At 40.8% G+C, this 18,911-nt stretch overlaps 1 protein-coding gene across 3 annotated transcripts in view; it reads left to right on the top strand.

The window, feature by feature from the left end:
- Nucleotides 1-16,058, top strand: part of TLL1 (tolloid like 1) — a 390,438-nt gene extending 374,380 nt beyond the window's left edge. For 2 of the 3 annotated variants that reach the window (XM_075930162.2, XM_089777937.1), the window contains 3 exons: nt 278-491; nt 10,012-10,262; nt 14,065-16,058. In XM_075930162.2, the coding sequence (XP_075786277.2) occupies nt 278-491; nt 10,012-10,262; nt 14,065-14,199 (600 nt within the window). In that variant the 3' untranslated portion in view covers nt 14,200-16,058. Of the gene's footprint in view, nt 1-277; nt 492-10,011; nt 10,263-10,544; nt 10,679-14,064 lie in introns of those variants that run through there. The other variant, XM_089777936.1, reaches the window with a different exon arrangement.
- Nucleotides 16,059-18,911: the final 2,853 nt, after the last annotated feature.

Raw genomic sequence — 18,911 nt, 5'->3', positions numbered from 1 at the left:
AACAGATTTGCTCTGTTCTGCATGGATATTCATTGGACACAAGTGTCTTAATCTCTTTCATGTGAGGCAGTGCCCTCCCAAGCTTTATTATTACTCTGCTTCCTTAAAGTGAGCATGTCATTCAAAGGTGCAAGCTTATAACACCACACAATTATATGTGCCATTCCAATAGCATGCAGACTGAGAGCTGGAAACATACATGAAGTATGGTTTTTTTATGTATAAGAAATCATATGTATAGATTCCTTCTTAACATCCCTTTTTCCTTTCTTTTTAGACCTTTAATGAGTTTGAGATTGAACAACATCAGGAATGTGCTTATGACCACTTGGAAGTGTTTGATGGAGAAACAGAAAAGTCACCAATTCTGGGACGTTTATGTGGCAATAAGATACCAGATCCTCTTATTGCTACTGGAAATAGAATGTTCCTCCGATTTGTTTCTGATGCATCAGTGCAAAGAAAAGGATTCCAAGCCACACACTCTACAGGTTAGGAAATCGGAATGTCATTTACTGATCATTTTCCCTGTCTGTTTCAGATGGAGACATTACGGATTTAATTGCTCTGTGAGCAGAATTGTTTCATATATAAATCAGGGCTCCAAATAAATTTGAAGAAATCTTTAAGGGTGGTAAATGAAATTTAAACTCTGAGATTAATGGAAATATTGTGGAATCTAGAATTAACTCTCTTTTTTGCCATCTTAGTACTGGTTTTGTTTTGGTTTAGATTTTTTTTAATGTTATTGCTTGGATAGTAGTTAAAAAGTTGTCAGTTGCTTTGGAAAAAGATCTAGTAATAGCCAAAAGCAAGACAATGGTGTATTCTTTCCTAAGGAAAGACTTGATTACTTTTGAAATTCAAAACATTTGGGAAACAGGTTTTCAGTAAATTTGCATGCTTATAATTGATGCCATAACTGACTGAGAAGATTCAACCACCATTAATTTCATTTTCAGGGGAGATGTTTTAACATAGTGTGCTCTCTACCAAAATTATCGGATTCTTGTCTTCTCTGATTTTAAATAAAACATGGGGTTATGTGTAAACAGGCAACACTATTTCCTCTACAGTTAACAAAGGAATGAAAAACAAAGATCAAAATAAGCAAAACAAAAAGTGACAGCCCTGCTAAAATCAGCAACGTTTTACAACTTTAGTCTCCTTCAGACTTAGCAGTTATTTTTGTTACTTGATGGGAATTACTATAATTCAAAATATGCTTTGAAATTCCACTTATGGGTTGCTTAGGACATATTCCATGATACAAATATTAATTTTCTGAAGTTGCTTGGCTTACAGTGTCCCCTAGTGGTGACTAAAATATATAACCTTCAACACAAATCATTTGTAAAGGGAAGGGGAGCTATTCAAAAATATTGAGAGAGTAGGGGTGCTGAAATAATGTGTATACTGAGGGTGCTGAGAGCCATTGAACCAAACCATAAACCCTGCCTATAATGGAAGCCACTTTATGCAAGGAGATTCTAGCACCTATGTTAGAGCGTATAACAAAAAATATTTCCTTGGTGTCTACAGTAGAAGTAATTCTTCACATACTGCAGTGAATTCTTACTCAGGGATTATTTTGTGAACTGCATAATAAAATAGATGTATATAAATAGAACTTGATGCATACTGAGGCTTTGCTGAAACACAACAATCCCTAATATTGAGTATAAGGATGAATATCCTCTATTTTATCATACCAGTTTAATATTATCTAAAGCATGTGCTTCATCCTTCCCAAATCCTATCAGATCACTTGTATTGCACTTCCAAGTCCACTTGATGTGTAAACATTACACCTTTGCTGAAACATCATTTACAGTATTTTCCTTCCGGATGTTGAAAAAAAAATCTGCCTATTTCTTTTTAAGAATGCAGAATTTTAAAACATGCATTTTTGCTCTCATTTGATTAAAAGTTAATTTTTGAAGAAAAATGTTGCACTAAAATGTCATTAAGTTAATTAATAGTATGGTGATGAAGTGTTTGGGGTTACAATTTGAATGAAAAGACACTATGGATTGGGGTGGTAGTGAAAAGACTGTGCAAGGACAGGCAGAAAGAGCAAAAGGAGCCATGCTTCTCCCTTCTTACACTAGACACAATCTTCTAGTTTTACATTTCCTAGCACAAGATTGGGAGTGAGAAAGTAATCCCAGAAGGAGAAGTCTGACACTGAGTCCAAAACTCATGCCACTCAACTTTGTATTCCCTTCCAGATTTTCTGGACATTAGTCTGTCTACACTGAAGTGCTGTTTTTGGATACTGGAGGTATCCCGAAATAACTATCCCACATCTTAACAGCAAGCCCGTTATTTAAAAATATAATGGGCTCACTATTCCAACATCCCTGTAAACCTCATTCCACGAGGAGTAAGAAACAGTGTAGACAGCACCAGATTACGAAATCAGCTATTTTGAAATTGACTCTAAATAAGCTGCGCAATTTGTGTAGCTCAAATTACATAGCTTATTTCAAGCTACAGATGCAGTGTAGAGGGACCCTAATAGAATCATAGAAATGTACGTCTGGAAGGGACCTAGTCTAAACCCCTGTGCTGAAGCAGGACTAAATACACCCAGGCTGCGTCTAGATTGGCAAGATTTTGCGCAAATACTTTTACCGGAAAAGTTTTTCCGTTAAAAGTATTTGCGCAAGAGAGCGTCTATACTGGCATGTGCCTTCCCGCAAAAGATTTGCTTTTGCGCAAAAGCATCTGTGCCCAGTATAGACGCTGTCTTGCGCAAGAAAGCTCCGATGGCCATTTTAGCCATCGGGCTTTCTTGCTCAAGAATTCAGGTGGCTGTCTACACTGGCCCTCTTGCGCAAGAGGGCTTATCCCTGAGCGGGAGCAACAAAGTATTTGCACAAGAACCACTGATTTTGTACAGTACAAAGTCAGTGTTCTTCAGCAAATACTAGTGGCCAGTGTAGACAGGCGGCAAGATTTTACGAAAAAGCGGCTGCTTTAGTGCAAATTCATGCCAGTCTACACGCAGCCCCAGGGAATCCCTGAAAGGTATTTGTCACACTTGATCTTAAAAACCTTCAGTGATGAGATTCCACAGCTTGTTTTGGAAACCTAGTCCAGAGCTCAACTACCTGTATCATTTTAAGGTTATTCCTAATATCTAACACAGTGGTCCCCAACACAGCGCACATTTATGGGCGCCCGCCTAGTGCTGCCCCACTCGCACTGTTGCCACGCCGCGCCGCTTGTTGTTGATTTCAGCCCCTCCCCCCGTCTATCCCCTTCCCTCCGGCCTCTTGTCTTATCAGCGCCAGGAGAGCTCGGGAGACCCTCCGCCTGCTCCACGAGGAGCTTGGACCCTGGTGCAGGCAGCACCCAACCCAGTGCTCTGCCTCGCTCCTGCTCCCAGGTGTTTGTACAGGGCTGCCAGCCAGCTGCACTACCTCGCCAGCCCCTCCGCACTTCTGCAGCAGCCCCGGGAGCTGCTGGCCGCAGAATCCCTTGCAGCGGCTGCAGGCGAGCTCTGGCCTGGTGGCTCCTCTCTCTCGTCTTGGAGAGGAGGGGTGCCTGCGGCATCCCGCTTCACATCGGGGAAAGGTGTGTACAGCTGCAGAGAAAGGGAAGTAGGGGGACCCGTGACACTTTTCACCTCTCCCCCAGAGTGCTCCAACATTTCCGTGCGTACTGTGGGGAGGGGACATAGGGTATGTCTACACTACAAAGTTAATTCAAACTAACAGACGTTAGTTCGAATTAACTTTGATAGGCGCTACACATACAAACCGCTAGTTCGAACTTAATTCGAACTAGCGGAGCGCTTAATTCGAACTAGGTAAACCTCATTCTACGAGGACTAACGCCTAGTTCGAATTAACTAGTTCGAATTAAGGGCTGTGTAGCCACTTAATTTGAACTAGTGGGAGGCTAGCCCTCCCCAGCTTTCCCTGGTGGCCACTCTGGGCACCACCAGGGAAACTCTTCTGCTGCTCTTCCAGCCCCGGAGCCCTTAAAGGGGCACGGGCTGGCTACGGTGCCCGTGCCAGGTGCAAGCCTGCCAGCACCCAGCCAGCAGACCCTGCACCTGGCATGGTTCGAGCCAGCCACCCGCTGCCACCCAGCCCTCCGCCTCTTCCCGGGACCAGGCTGGCGGCTCCCGGGAGCCTGCCCAGGTCTGCAAGAGGCGGGCGCCCGCCTGGTCTAGTGCAGACATCATGGACCTCATCCACAACCTCCGCACTAGGCACAGGAAAGTGGCCGTCTAGGGCAGGATAGCTGCCAGCCTGGCCACCCAGGAGCAGGTTGGCATGAAAATCAAGGTGGTCCACTGAGACCCCCGATCCTGAGCCCTGATCTTAGAATGGCCGTACTGGGTCAGACCAAAGGTCCATCTAGCCCAGTAGCCTGTCTGTTGACAGCGGCCAACACTAGGTACCCTGGAGGGGAAGGACCGAAGACAATGACCAAGCCATTTGTCTCGTGCCATCCATCTGCAGCCTTCCACAAACAGAGGCCAGAGACACCATTCCTACCCCCTGGCTAATACCACTCCATGGACCCAACCTCCATGACGTTATCTCACTTCTCTTTAAACTCTGTTATAGTTCTAGCCTTCACAGCCTCCTGCAGCAAGGAGTTCCACAGGTTGACTATTTGCTTCGTGAAGAAGAACTTTCAGTTGTTAGTTTGAAGCCTGCTACCCATTCATTTCCTTTGGTGTCCTTTAGTCCTTCTATTATGGGAACTAATGAAGAACTTTTCTTTATGTACCCTCTCCACACCACTCATGCTTTTATAGACCTCTATCATATCCCCCCTGAGTCTCCTCTTTTCTAAGCTGAAAAGTCCCAGTCTCTTTAGCCTCTCTTCATATGGAACCTGTTCCAAACCCCTGATCATGTTAGTTGCCCCCCCCCACCCTCTCTCTTCCCCTCTCCCACCTTCTTTTCCCAGTCTCCCCGAGTTTTGTTCAATAAAGAGAGTTTCTATTTTTGAACACACATGTCCTTTATTTTGTACATCAGGAAGGGGGGCTAGGGAGGGGTAAGTGGAAGGAGGTGAGGGAGGAATGGGGTACGAGCCCCCGATGGGGAGGACTGGGCTGGCTCTGTGGGCTCCTCGGGGTGGAAACATTTCTGAAGCCCGTTGATTGACTCCCCCCCCCCCTGGATGGCAGCCTGCGGCAAGTGCAGCCGAGCTGATGGCTGAGTGCTGTGATGTGCCGAGTGTGGGCACTCAGGGCACTCCAAGACAGGACGGCTTTGCAAGCGGGGAACCCCTGAGAACTGTCTGTCCGGGGTGGGGGTCAGCTCCCTTTAAGCACAGCCCTCGGCTAGCCTGATGCAGCAGCTCCACACTCTAAGTCCTAATCTGATGCCCTGCCGGCACTGCTTCCAGCCATCCTTAACCTCAGTTCAGTGTGGACATGCTAGTTCAAATTAGCAAAACACTAATTCAAACTAGTTTTTAAGTCTAGATGCGCTAATTCGAATTAGCTTAGTTCGAATTAACTAATTTGAACTAAGTTAGTTCGAATTAGTGCTGTAGTGTAGACATACCTACAAGGATTTGGTGGGGAGAGGGAAAGGAGACGGAATTTGGTCATTGGGGGGAGGTGGGAAAGGAAAGCAAACTGGGTCTGGTTGGGATCGGGTTTGGCTGGGAGGGAAGAGGGTACAGGGTGGATCAGGTGGGGGAGAGAAGAGGGGTAGACTGGGTCCAGTCACTGAAGGGTCAGGTTTGCCTGGGAGGGGAGAGAAGGTGGAAATTGGGTTCCGTGCGTGCATGGGGGAGGAGGGTGGGAAGTCGGGATGTGTGAGGACAGAGATGTGTATGAAGGGGAGACAGGACGTAGGCTGGGTTTGGCCGGAGAGTGTGGTGGGAGTCAAAGAGAAAGGGGCGCTTTCCTCCTCCGTGCCTGTCCTGGGGAGGGGCGGCCAAAAAAATGTTTTGCTTGGGGTAGCAAAACACCTAGAGCCGGCTCTGGCCCCACCCCCAGGTGCGCGGCCTATGCGCAGCCCCTCCCCCTGGTTGCCCCGCCCCCGGTTGGCCCAGCAGCCCCACGCAGCACCCACCACCCAAAAAGGTTGGGGACTACTGATCTAACAGATAAATCCATGACAGTTTGTCTTATCTTACTTCCTCAGTCTTTGCTTCCAGGACTAAATATGCCCAGTTATTCTAAGCTTTTCTTGTAAATCACGTTTTCTAAACTTTTTTAACATTTTTGCTGCTATCATCTTTCCAATTTATCCACATCTTTCCACACAGTATTAGACACAGTACTCTGTGTGAGGCCTCACCAGTACAAAATAGAATGGACCTTCCATGCTTATGTATAATATTCCAGTCACTTTTCCTCTGAATTATACTAGTGTTTTTTTTGGTAATTGCATTACATTGCTGACTCACATTCAGTTTGCAAATCCCCAGCTCCTGTGAATTGGTGTCAGGTTTTCAATCATATTTTTTACTTTTGTTTGCATATATCAGACTAAAGAAGTGAGAAGTATTTTGGGAGCTGGCTATGTTCAATTTCTTAAACAATTCCAGTGGATTTAAAATACAAATTTCCTAGAACTATAAATCCATGTCTTGTACACAAATTGAAAAAATCAGCATTTAACCTAAAATTAATATGCTCTTAATATAAAATTAATGTACTCATGCCCATAATAAAGATATATAACCTATTTGGAAGCATGTTTTTAAAAGCATTCATGCATCAGAAGATTAAGCATTGTTTTAAAATGGTTGTGATAATCCTACACTATAGAACACTGTAATCCTACACTATAGAACACATAGAATCCTACACTGTGTAAGCTGCATTAGACTGACATATTTTAAACTGCTTTAAAAATCAGTTTCTCTGCCTCAGTTTTGACATAACATCGACGAGTTCTAAGGTAAAGGATTTAAAAGCTCTTAAGTGACAGAACAGTGTAACTCCCATTGTCCTTAGCAGCATAGGAAGAAAGACAAGAAACCAGGATTGACACTAGGCTGCAGTTTTACCCAATAACTAACCAAACACTCCTTTGGTTACTGCAGGATTGTTCTGAGGTGAGTTATTCCCAGGTGTGGTATTCAACTCTTTTGGCAGTCAGTGAGCCCCCTTCCTATGCTCCTCGGGCTGCCAAGGAGGTCGAATGCCCATGGGGAAAAACAAGAAAGGGTGCAATCCTTAAAGGAGCCAGATGTTTTCTTTTCCCTAATGGCCTAGACAGACTCCCTATCTCAAAGGCTGACTGGAAGGTGGGTTACATTTAAAATTAGATTTAAGTTCCTAAGCACTTCAGTTACTTTTGAAAGTGTTGTACTTAAAATCACGTGAAAAAAATCTCCATTATTTCTTAAATCAATTTAATGTTTATAAATGTAAGAAATTCTTCCTGTTTTAAATGTTTTGCAACTGGTAATGTGGATGGAACCTTCTTCTTTAACTTCATAGAAACAATAGCATATATATGGAAAACAATGCATACAGTTGCTTACAAATATTTCCTTTTATAGGTGTTCTGTGTCTTAAAAATGTAAAACCCCTAACTCCAGTGAAAAACAAAAATGTAACTGAATTCACCGAAAAGTAAAGTAACCAGTACATTAGGATAAATAATAAACTAAACCCGGGTGAGGAGCCTCATCTATATCTTAGATACCGCATTGCTGTGCAGTGGAAAAATTGCACACAGATATGAAAACTCATGAAGGTATCTTGCAGATTTGCAGAGGGTGCATTTCTGTTTTTGCCATAAAATGGCACATGCTTATCAAGAAGAATTTAAAATCCTATGTTGAACTATAAATCAGGTTTAATAGAATTATTCCAGTTACATTATATATATTTTTCTGTTTTGCTTTCCCTTGATTCTTAATAGACATATTATCATGAATACTATAAAAGTGCACTTTTAAGCACCCATGTGTTCCTATTATTAATTCCTACCTGTATTCAGATGTCAGCATACGACATCACTGTTTGTTACAGTTAGACTTAGGTCTGAGCCACAGAGTTCACAACCAGTTCTCTTTTCCAGAGCTCGGATATGTTTGCATCCTGGGATTTGTTTAGCTGATCATAAAATATAATGCTCTACACAGTATCCTTACAGAAACAGATTTTTTTACAGTTGCTGTAGAAATGAGTGTCACAAGGGTCTTGTGAACAATAAACATATGATCCCTCAGAAATAAGTGACCTGTGTTCATTGAAATCTCCTTAGGTGTTAAAATGAAAATAACCCAGCCAAACCTCCATTCGAAATCTTATTAACAATGCAAAGGTTATTTTTTAAATACAGTTTTTCATATGTTCTGAGCTGCTTTTAAATAGTCCATTTAACTTTAACTAGCTTATTATATTTTCTATGCAGTAGAATAGTTTGCTCTTAAGCCCTTAATAATGTCTCTTTGAAAAACTGCCAATTTTCTTAAACTGTTTTTCCTTGCTTCCCATGGGACTTTACCTACCAACTTCCCAGGTTTGCTTAAGCCTGCCTTCTTGAAAGCCATTGTCTTTATTTTGCTGTTCTCCCTCCTACCGTTCCTTAGACTCATGAACTCTATCATTTCATGATCTCCTTCATCCAATCTTGCCTTCTTCTGCCATCCACCCAATTCTCAATTGGTTCCTCTCTATTAGTTGAAATTAAATGTAGAACATCCTCTTCCTAGTAGCTTTCTCCACCTTCTGAAATAATAAATGGTCTACAATACATTCTAAGAACTTATTCTAAGAACTTATTATAATCTGTGCCTGGCTGTATTATTGATGGATCTTAACATTCTTTTTTCTTGAAGTGAAATGTAACATTGTTTAAAACTGTTTTCTATGAAGTGTTGTAATATATATATTTTAAACTGGGAATATTTAACAAGATACATCTGAGTGAATTTGTAAGACAACATGTCTTAACCCTTATACTTGAAAATTGACTAATTCACATAAATGATAAATATTATGAAAATATGTACATACAGTATGTAATGTTGATGTATAAAGCTTGATTTGTCTGCCCTTATGTGCTTCTGAAAAGTATATTATGATGGTTATAACACAGATCAGCGGCATTTTCTGCAAATTTACTGTCCTCTTTAGTTGTCCAAAATTATTTGCATCATGAAAAATCATGTGTTAAGGCTATTAAAAGAGGAAAGGAATGAATTCTGCAGCATTTTATTAGAGTTTAAATTTATTGGACCCTCTCATTTTGGTTCCTCACTGCACATTAATTCCACATTTGGTCTTTAGAAGGGCACGATGGTTTACTTTCTCACTCTTAATACAGTAAACGTCTGATAATCCGGCACCTTTAGGACCCAGGGGGTGCCGGATTATCAGATATGCTGGACTATTGGGGGGGGGCTGCCACCCCAGATCCCTCATAACCCCCCCTTCTGATAGTCCGGCTCTGCCCCAGGCGTCCCCGATTCAGCCGCTGCTGGTCAGTTTCAGCAGCGGCTGAATCGGGGATGTCTGCGGCAGAGCAGCTGGGGTGTTGCCAGGTTGGTCCCACAGCCCCAAGGGGCAGCGCTACAGGACCAACCCAGCAGCACCCCAGCTGCTCTGCCCCCAGCTTCCCCGATTCAGCTGCTGGTCAGTTTCAGCAGCGGCTGAATCTGGGAAGCTGGGCGCAGAGCAGCTTCAATTGTCCAGCTGCCCTGAGCACTTCCAGGTTCCCGATGCTGCCGGACCATCAGGAGTGCCAGAGCATTGGATGCCGGACCAATGGAGTTTTGCTGTACCTTACTAGGCAAGAAGTTCCATTGAAGTTGTAAGTTAGTTCTCAGAGACAGTAAGAAGAATTGGGTTGACATTACTTTAAAAAAAATTAACTTATGGGCTAGGTTCTGCCACCCTTATTCAGAGTAGTACCTCACTCTATAAAGGAATAACATTAACTTCTCTAGATTTATTTGAGGAGTAAGGGACTATTTACCTGAGAAGGCTAGCCTTAAAAGAAAAAGGAATGATGAGCTGTACTAAAGAAAGTGTTTCCTTATTCCTTATTTGTTTCCTTCATACAGAGTGCGGTGGTCGACTGAAAGCTGAAATGAAACCCAGAGATCTGTACTCTCATGCTCAGTTTGGTGATAACAACTATCCAGTTCAGATGGACTGTGAGTGGTTGTTAGTATCAGAACGTGGCTACCGAGTAGAATTAACATTTCAGACATTTGAGGTGGAAGAAGAGGCAGATTGTGGTTATGACTATGTTGAACTTTTTGATGGGCATGATACAACAGGTGTAAGACTTGGTCGATTCTGTGGCTCTGGGGTAAGCAATCAATAACTAAACCATATCTTTATGCACAAAAAAATCTTTAAAAAAATACAAGGTCACTGTCAGATAATTATCTCCAAACTGTAGGTTTTGTCAAAAATAAAGATAATCTTTTACCAATATTTGGAAACAACAGACATGTTTTTATGAATTAAAACAAAAATCAATTGAAATATTTTCAGCCAATAAGTATTCTGTAGTCTTTGTAGCCAGAGTGTTGCATCATGCTAATGCATACAAAGCAGAAAGTAACATTGTTTATTCTCTTCTATATAGTATTTTATACCACACTCGTCACTTTGGTATCTGGGCACTTTATAGTACTGCATTAAGAAATGTGACTAACATCTGTCACATGGTTTATTCTCTCCCCAGAGGGAGAAGTACATGCAGGCAAGTGTCTTCTTAACTATTTCTTTAAAAGAGATGTACTAGTTTATGTTCATTGTATAAAATAAGGTAAAAGAAAACACTGAAGTAGAATTGGTATTTCAAATAAGAGACTTTTAATATTTTTCTCTTTTAATGACCTGCAAAGTGTTATAGGTAAAGGGATTTGTGTGAAATCTTCCATTCTAATTTCTAACCTGACTCTAAAGAAATACAGGAGATCATTGCAATTTGCATAATCACTATTCACAGATCTGCATAGTCATGGGTGTCTCCTGGCTGAGAGGGAGAGGGAGGGAATGCAGGAGCTCTCTGTGAGGGCCTGAAGCAATGGAGAACTCACTGCAGATCTCAGCAGTTGCAATGAGTTCCCCGACAGCTTTCAGTCCCGGTGATGAGTTACCTCCAGCTTCCAGTCCCTGGGGTGAGTTCGGGAGCCACGGGGAGTTCACTCATGGGGGCTGGGAGATGTGGCTCCCAGTATTCGTGAATTGCATCGACTGTTTGATTAGTCGATAGTGCACCTCTGCCTTAGGGCTGTTGCTACACTTCAAAGGTGAAATTGCTACAGGGAGCATGTCTTCGCAGGCCCCGATGCAGGCAGAGCAGTCCCCTGAAGGCCCCATGCTCCACACAGCATTTCAAAGCGGCAGTGCTGCATGGAGCACAGGGTCAGCTGGGGCTCCCCTGCTGACCCTGGGCTCCATGAGGTGCTGCTGATTTGAAATGCTGGGTGGAGTCGGAGTCAGGCTCCTTGGAGCATTTCAAAGTGGCAGTGCCACATGGAGCCTGGAATCAGCTGGGGACCGGGTGTCGGGCTCCATTCAGTGTTTCAAAGTGGCAGTGCTGCATAGAACCTGGAGTCAGCAGGGGAGTCCCCAGCTGATCCTGGGCTTCATGTGGGGCTGCAACTTTGAAATGCCGCATGTAGCCTGGGCAGCACGCAGTGTTTCAAAGTGGCAGCACCACATGGAGCCAGGGGCATTTGCTTATCAGATAGTCGACTAGTCGTTCACACCCTAATTGTGACTCCTGGGGCGGACAACTTATTGACACCCAAACAGTGTGCATTGGCCTACCTCTTCTGGCCTGGTGTATTAAGGAAAGGGGAATAAAGTCTCCATTCATTTACTGGCAGGGGAGGAAGGGATCCACTGTACAGGTCTTCTTTTTCTGTCCATCTCACTAAACCGAGACACAAGATTTGACAGAATCCTACATGAGATGGAAGGGGCCATTTACTCCCTTGCTTGGCTATGAACAGTCTACACCTAGGAAATAAGAAGATTCAGATATTTGACTTTGGACTGACTTGCTCTGAAGAAAGCCATGTCAACCTCCTTTAAAGTATATTAGGCTTGGTGGGAGGAGAGGGAGGAATGGGAATGATAGAGCCCTAATTAACCCTTAGAACATCAAATATACTATAGGGACACAAGCATTGTACACTGAATAGTACATCAGGTTAGAGCAGGTTAAGATAGACATCTATTAGGGATGGTGTAGATGGTACTGGGTCCTGCCGTGAGGACAGGGGACTGGACTCGATGACCTCTTGAGGTCCCTTCCAGTTCTAGTGTTCTATGATTCTATGATCAGTATCTTCACCAGTAAGACATAAAATATGACTCCAGACACACCTGAAGATTACTTCCCTACCCTGCAGTTCTCCTATAGATAACAGAATCCTTCCTAAACTATAATCCTCTTCCAGGTTCCAGTCTTCTGCTCACTCTGTCCGTATTGTCTGCGTTTAGTTATATACGTATTGTCAATCTCATGACAGCTAATGTCACGCCAATAAACAAATCGTATGTTATCACGAGCATAGTACACACTCTGGGAAAGCAGCACCAAGTAGGGCCAAATCTGAATTTGGCATAATCCAGATCCCATTAGAGCTGCTGTGCTAAATAATGAGATCATCAAAAATAGGAGCTGTGATGAGTGAATGAGAGGCTAGTTGTGGTAAGTAGGAGTCATTGCGCAGGTGAAAAGAGTGGTAATCTAAAAGTTTGTTTGAACTCCAAACAAACATCCTAAATGCAATGTTTTACTCTTAAAATGCATCCATGATCAATTTTTTTGAGGGCAGCTATTCTAGTTTGTCATGTCTATGTCACACAGTTTAATTGCTATCTGACTTTTCTAGACATTACTTTTCTAGAATGGAGTTTTATCAGGGCATCCAAAATAGACTATGTTGGGTTCTCCATTATGGCAGTATTTTTCCTGATGAACCCTTCTGATTTCACTGAGATTCCTCTGGACATATATCAGTGGAATGGAAAACGGAGTTTAGCCCACTGCGTTCTGGAGCATTACAATGTTAGTTTCATTATATAGATTATTCTATCTAGAGAAGATTTAGAAAGACCTAATCAAGTTAGTTGAATGGAAAATATGATAGCAGATGAAATTCAGTACTGATAAATGCAGAGTAATAACATTTATGGGGAGCAAAACCAAACTACTGATACCCTTAAATTGATTTTTTTACAGTATCCACTTAGGAAAGAGCATCTGGACATCATAGTAGACCAGTGGTGGGCAATCATTTTTGCAGGGGGACCATTAATGAATTTTGATATGTGGTCTTGGGCTAGGCAGAGTCTAAGGTGGAAGGGGTGGGGCTGGGGTCTAGCCTCCCCCAGTGTTGTCTGGGGCTAGAGGTGTTGAATTAAAAACACAGCAAAAGGCTCCTGGCTCTGTCACAATTGTGTTGCCTGGCAGCTGCCTGGGGTTGCTACAGCTATTTAACATAGTGCAGAGGTAGTGCCATGACCGGGATCCATTTAAATAGGATCCTGCTGCCTGAGCTACTTTTTTACAGAACTTTTGTACTTGTTATTGTTAGGCTGTGTAACTGACTGCTACATGATTCGTTTATGCCTGGAATTTAAGATTCAAAGAGGGACTGGATGGGTAGGTAACAAGAATAACCAGCTTTAATAGTTAATGGTTAGAAAAAGGTTAAAACCTTGTACTTCAGGGTTCTCCTATTTGGGCTTTCTTGAAATGGAAATTGTCTCACATCTGTCTACTGTGGAGGTATTCCATCTTCAAGCATCTGTCTCTGACCATTGTCAGAGGTGGGCTACTGAACAAGATAGACCATGGTCTGTTCCAGGATGGCATTTTGTATGTTCCTATTACATTTTTCACTATATTGTTCTGGAAGAATGCTGTACAAGTCTCTGAAATTTCTTGCTGCATTGTTTTACAATGTTAGACTAGGACTTAGCACAGCCTGCTTGAAGGTGTTATATCCACTATGGAATGATGGAGTTAGACTCAATGGTATCAAATTAAAGAGGAATGAAAAAAAAATCCATAAGAAAAGTTTTTAACTGAAACCTCCTTCCCCCAACAGTGAAAAATAACTTCATGTACTTATTTCTTCTAGCCACCAGAAGAAATATATTCAGCTGGGGATGCCATTTTGCTCCATTTTCATACTGATGATACAATCAACAAGAAAGGATTTCATATACGATACAAAAGTATAAAATATCAAGATAACATTCACACCAAAAAATAACGCAAGAACCTCTTTGCCAGAAAATAGGAAAGAGAGAATGGGTATGATGGAGAGGAAGGAAACTGTATTTTTTTACTGACATTATTAGCACAAATGTTTTATATAATGTGTTCAGTTGGAAGCAAAACATACATGACCAGGAACATTTTAGTTCACAATGAAACTTTCACCTATCTCAATGGAATGAACGTGGTGATGACATGTGGGCTCCATGCTTGACTGTCTCTCTGCAAAGCTGATGAAAGGGCATTGCATGCTTCCAGGGAAACTATAAACGCTTTTGTTTCCAGCTTGATGTTTGTCATAGATGCTTGCAGAATCAATCAGTTAAATTCAGTGTAAGTGACCTTGCAGACTATTCTTCCTTCTGAAAATTGTCTGGTCCAGGAGAAAAAAAAATGCTCTTTCTGGTCACACACTCAGAAAGCTGTCCTTATACTGAAATTGCTTTGGCTTTGTATCAAGGATACAATGCATGCAAGACTGTACAAGGAGATATGAAATGGGAAAGTCTTCTGAGATTGGTCTGTACTTATGTAGGGATTGTTTCACCTGTTATTTTACCAATATTTTGAAACTGGAAAAATCACATCTCCTGACATGTAACTGATTTCATTTTACCAGCATATTGAAAAAGTCTGAAATATTGTATTCACCACCATTATTAGTACACTCAGAATTTGGATAGTAATTAACTGAAAATGTCAAGTCTATTGCTTAAGTAAGCTATGTCTGATGATGTGCTCTCATTTTGAACTGAGCCTGATAGGAGATGGAGTTAATGTTTAACAAACCTGTTGTAAATCAATATTTTGTCCTCTGGGAAACAGAAATCATCGTGAATATAATCATCTGAAACTCCAGTTACTGATTTCATTTTCAGTAGTAAAATCATAACTGCTGCTAAACTGTATTACTTTGGAACATTTTATGAATGAGCTAATTGTCCCATTGTAGCTAATCAGAAACAAAGCTGAAAGTAGTATCCGAAAGAAACATTTCCCAACCCATTGAAAGAACAGTATAATTTGTTTTCTGGAAATAAGAATTTTCTGTAATGGCAAACACCAAACAGGATTTGTGGTTGAAAGAGAATTTCTATGGTGCTATTCCATGAACATTAAACACAAAACGAAGAAGTTCTAGACCTTTGAGCCAACAACCTGCAGATCATGAATGTCTCACTATGCCTGGCTGCACCTGAAGAGTAAAGACTTATTACGCATATGACGAGATCATTGCAACGGCAGCATTAGTCCTGTGGAACAACTATTACTATTGCCTTAGAATTCTTGCACATGATCAAACAGATCTTCCTGTAGATACATCTTTCATTTGATAAATAATTGGACAACTTGAAACTTTTAATGTATGTCTATGAAAAGATCTTCAAGCAAACTCCCATCTGCAGAGCTTAGATCGTCGGCTGTAAATACAATGACTTGCTTTTGATGTAGAAATGTTACTGTTAGAATGAACTAGTCTATGTGCTTTAGGCCATACATGGCTTTAGTCATGATGTATATGCATTATGTGTGTGTGAATGAGTGCTCCAGGAATGTGAGAGTTATTTTATGGATGAACAGTTAAATTGTGCCAAGCTCTACCAGAACCCTGTTTGACTGTAGCAACTTATCTTAAAAGGTTTTGTAGACAGGTAAGTGGGACTTCTAGTCAGCAAGAACAAAATTAAAATAAAATGTTATGTTTCACTTACAAGAAATATTATTTTGGTATCCTTTGTAAGTTGCTACCCAGATTAGCTTAGTTTCTGTTACCCTACCATGAACATTCACTGGCACTAATAAATCTGTTGTTTTTTTTTACAAAAATAAAAACAAAACAGATGTGTAGGCGTCCTTGGCTGTATTAACCACTGATTTATGTTGCTGTATCTCCCTTTTCCCTTCCAACAAAACACTCATAAGTAAAGTTCAAAGAATGAATCATTTTTATTCCTCCTTTGGATATAATTGTACTTTTCTAATATTGCATGGCTTTACTTTTCTATGGATCATTTTTCAGGGTGCTTGCACAAGAAGAAGTGAACAGCATAAATTGGCTGAGTGGAGCAGAGTTGCTCCAAAATCTTTCCATACAAACTTGTGTCATAAAACTTAATGTAGCAGAAAACTATGCTACAATACAATACACTGGTGTAGTTCGTTCTGTTCTGAAACTGCTTAAATAACTTATTTAAAGGGGTTGAAGAAGGGTTTGAGGAGACGGTAACAGGTAGGGCTAAAGGGCTGTTTTTCTCACTACATCATTCTATATCATCTTTTTTCCCCCATTAAATTTTTGCTCTCTGGTCTCATGTCAGTAGTTTCTTCTGTGTAGTACAAACTGATCAACATTTACTCTAAACACACAGAGGAATCAGTCTTTTCTCCTTCACCAACATACTACATGTTTTCCCACTTGGTGAATATTCTTTTGCCACAGAATTTGGCCCAAGGTGGTGGTGGGTTATATGGTTGGTCATCCTCCAGATTTATGTGTGTATGAATCTCTGCTTTCTATGCAGAAATAAGGTGGTCAATCAGCTACGTTCTAAGGAAGGAAGTTTAGAATGAACAAGCTGAGAAGAGAAGTGAGCGAACTTTGTATGCATCCCGAAAGCTATAATATGTGAGTTCAGGGGTCTGGTCTGACTGGCCACAGGGTTTGTTTCCACATATCCAGTAACTCCATCATGATACTTAGCATGGAAGGTCTTACACACAGATTGGAACTATGTGTTTAGGAGGGGAAAGAAGACTGTTAAGCTTCTTGACTGAGTTGGGGAGAATATTTCACTCTTCCTCATATATAGAACCCAAATCTGAGGTGTATCAGACCTGTCCTCCTGTAGAAGAATTATAATTGGTCCAGTTAACGGCATGTCCAAATAAGCAGGGAAAGTGTATTTTTGGCAGGTTTTCACCTCTTCATTTAAATAACCACGCAAACATATATACCAAATGGCAATTGAATACAACCTGTTTTGTTACATTAGTTCTAAAGATTACACTGAAACTAACAAAAATGAGATAAAGTGGCATAAGAAAGTTATTCTGTCTTCAGTTTGTCCTTGTATTTATCCTACATATGGTGAATAATTTCAAATTGCTCTGAGAACCACAAAATGGCTAAGTACTATGCAGAAATCTATGCATGGAGTGACAGCCAGAGCAGATCTTTAACATTACAATAACTCTGGTTTTGTGTATAAACAAATTTAAATTTTATAAGTTTAAATCATTCAAATAACTGAGTGAAACTTCGTCAACCTAGAGGGCTACATTGGTAATTTGCCAGGAGAGAAAGAGTCACACCTAATTTGTATAAAATGGAGGAAATTGCTGTTGACCTCATAAAATAAAAGCCATGTGAACCCTCAAGCTGAGCAATTTCTGTTCAGCTTAAAATGAACAATATACATTAGGACCTGTAGTCCACATGCCACACTAGCTCACTGTAATTTGTGTGTGGCCACTCAACTCTTGAGCTGTAATTGTTATTATTTATAAATATTTTTGCTGCGGAAGAATTTATGGATCCCTAATTGGGATTAGAATCACACCGTACAAGACACCGTACAAACGACTAACGTAGCTCCCTCTCCAGAGATCTCACAATCTATGATCAAGTATCCACTGCACTGCATGGTAATCATCCCATTGACTTCAGTGAGTGTTGGATCAAGTCCCTAGGAGTAAGAATAGGAGAGTAAGGTAGTGGAGATGCATGTGATTACATAAGTTGGTGCTTGGCTATATTAGTGTCATTGTCCTGTTTTTCATTTCAATGCTTGTAAAATTAAATAGATATGAATAAGGAAAATGTAATCTGATATTAAAGAAGTTGGTATCAGCACCAGAAGCAAAATGAATGGAAGATTAAAAATATAAATACACTGGAATGAAGTGATACATGATATATAGAAAGAGATCTCTGGGTTAAGTTTTGCTTTCTGTTTACTCTTGCAACACCATTGACTTTTATCAAAGGTTGTAGAGATGCAAAGCTGAATGGAATTTAGATGAATTGCATCATAAGTACTTTATTTCACAGAGGCTGAGTGAAGGCAGCCAATTTAAAACCAGCACCCTTGTGTAATAGATGTGCTAATCTTCCAATTAATCTTTCATATGCATTAGAATTCTTTGTACTGTTTTGCTTCCATCCATGCTAAGTAACGCTTATGTAATTAGCTAGATGTGTATGTTAAGTCACTACTTCATCATCCTTCAAACTATATTTGAACTCTAGAACACATAGAAATGATTGATTTGCAAGTCAGTAAATTATATGGTTAACTAAGTTCTTGACAAGGCCAACCATGAGCACAAGAAAAAGGAAAAAAATGCTTATTCTAAGTAATCATCTGTGTTCCACCATAATTAATGCTGTAATATAATTTTATGGTTTTTCCCCTTAGAAATCTCAGTTTTAGCTTATGGAGCAAAGAGAAAGTTGAAATAATGAAGGTAATCAAAGTAACACTACCGAAAAAGAAAATTAGGTTAGTTTGGCATGATTTGTTCTTGATGCATACATCTTGCCTATTATTTACCATTCTCTTAACTTCTAGGGGTTTACAAATTGATTGTGTAATTGTGTTCCAGTATCTTTTCAACTATCCAAGTTATGCTGACTGATCTATAATTCCTCATGTCCTTTTTGCCACCTCTTTTAAAAGTGTTTAAATTGTGCTTGCCCATTTCAAG

Source organism: Pelodiscus sinensis, chromosome 4 (genome assembly GCF_052426305.1).
Source record: "Pelodiscus sinensis isolate ZL-2025 chromosome 4, ASM5242630v1, whole genome shotgun sequence".
NCBI lineage: Eukaryota > Metazoa > Chordata > Testudines > Trionychidae > Pelodiscus > Pelodiscus sinensis.
The sequence above is the reverse complement of the archived record's forward strand: the minus strand, read 5'-3'. Positions and strand labels throughout refer to the sequence as shown.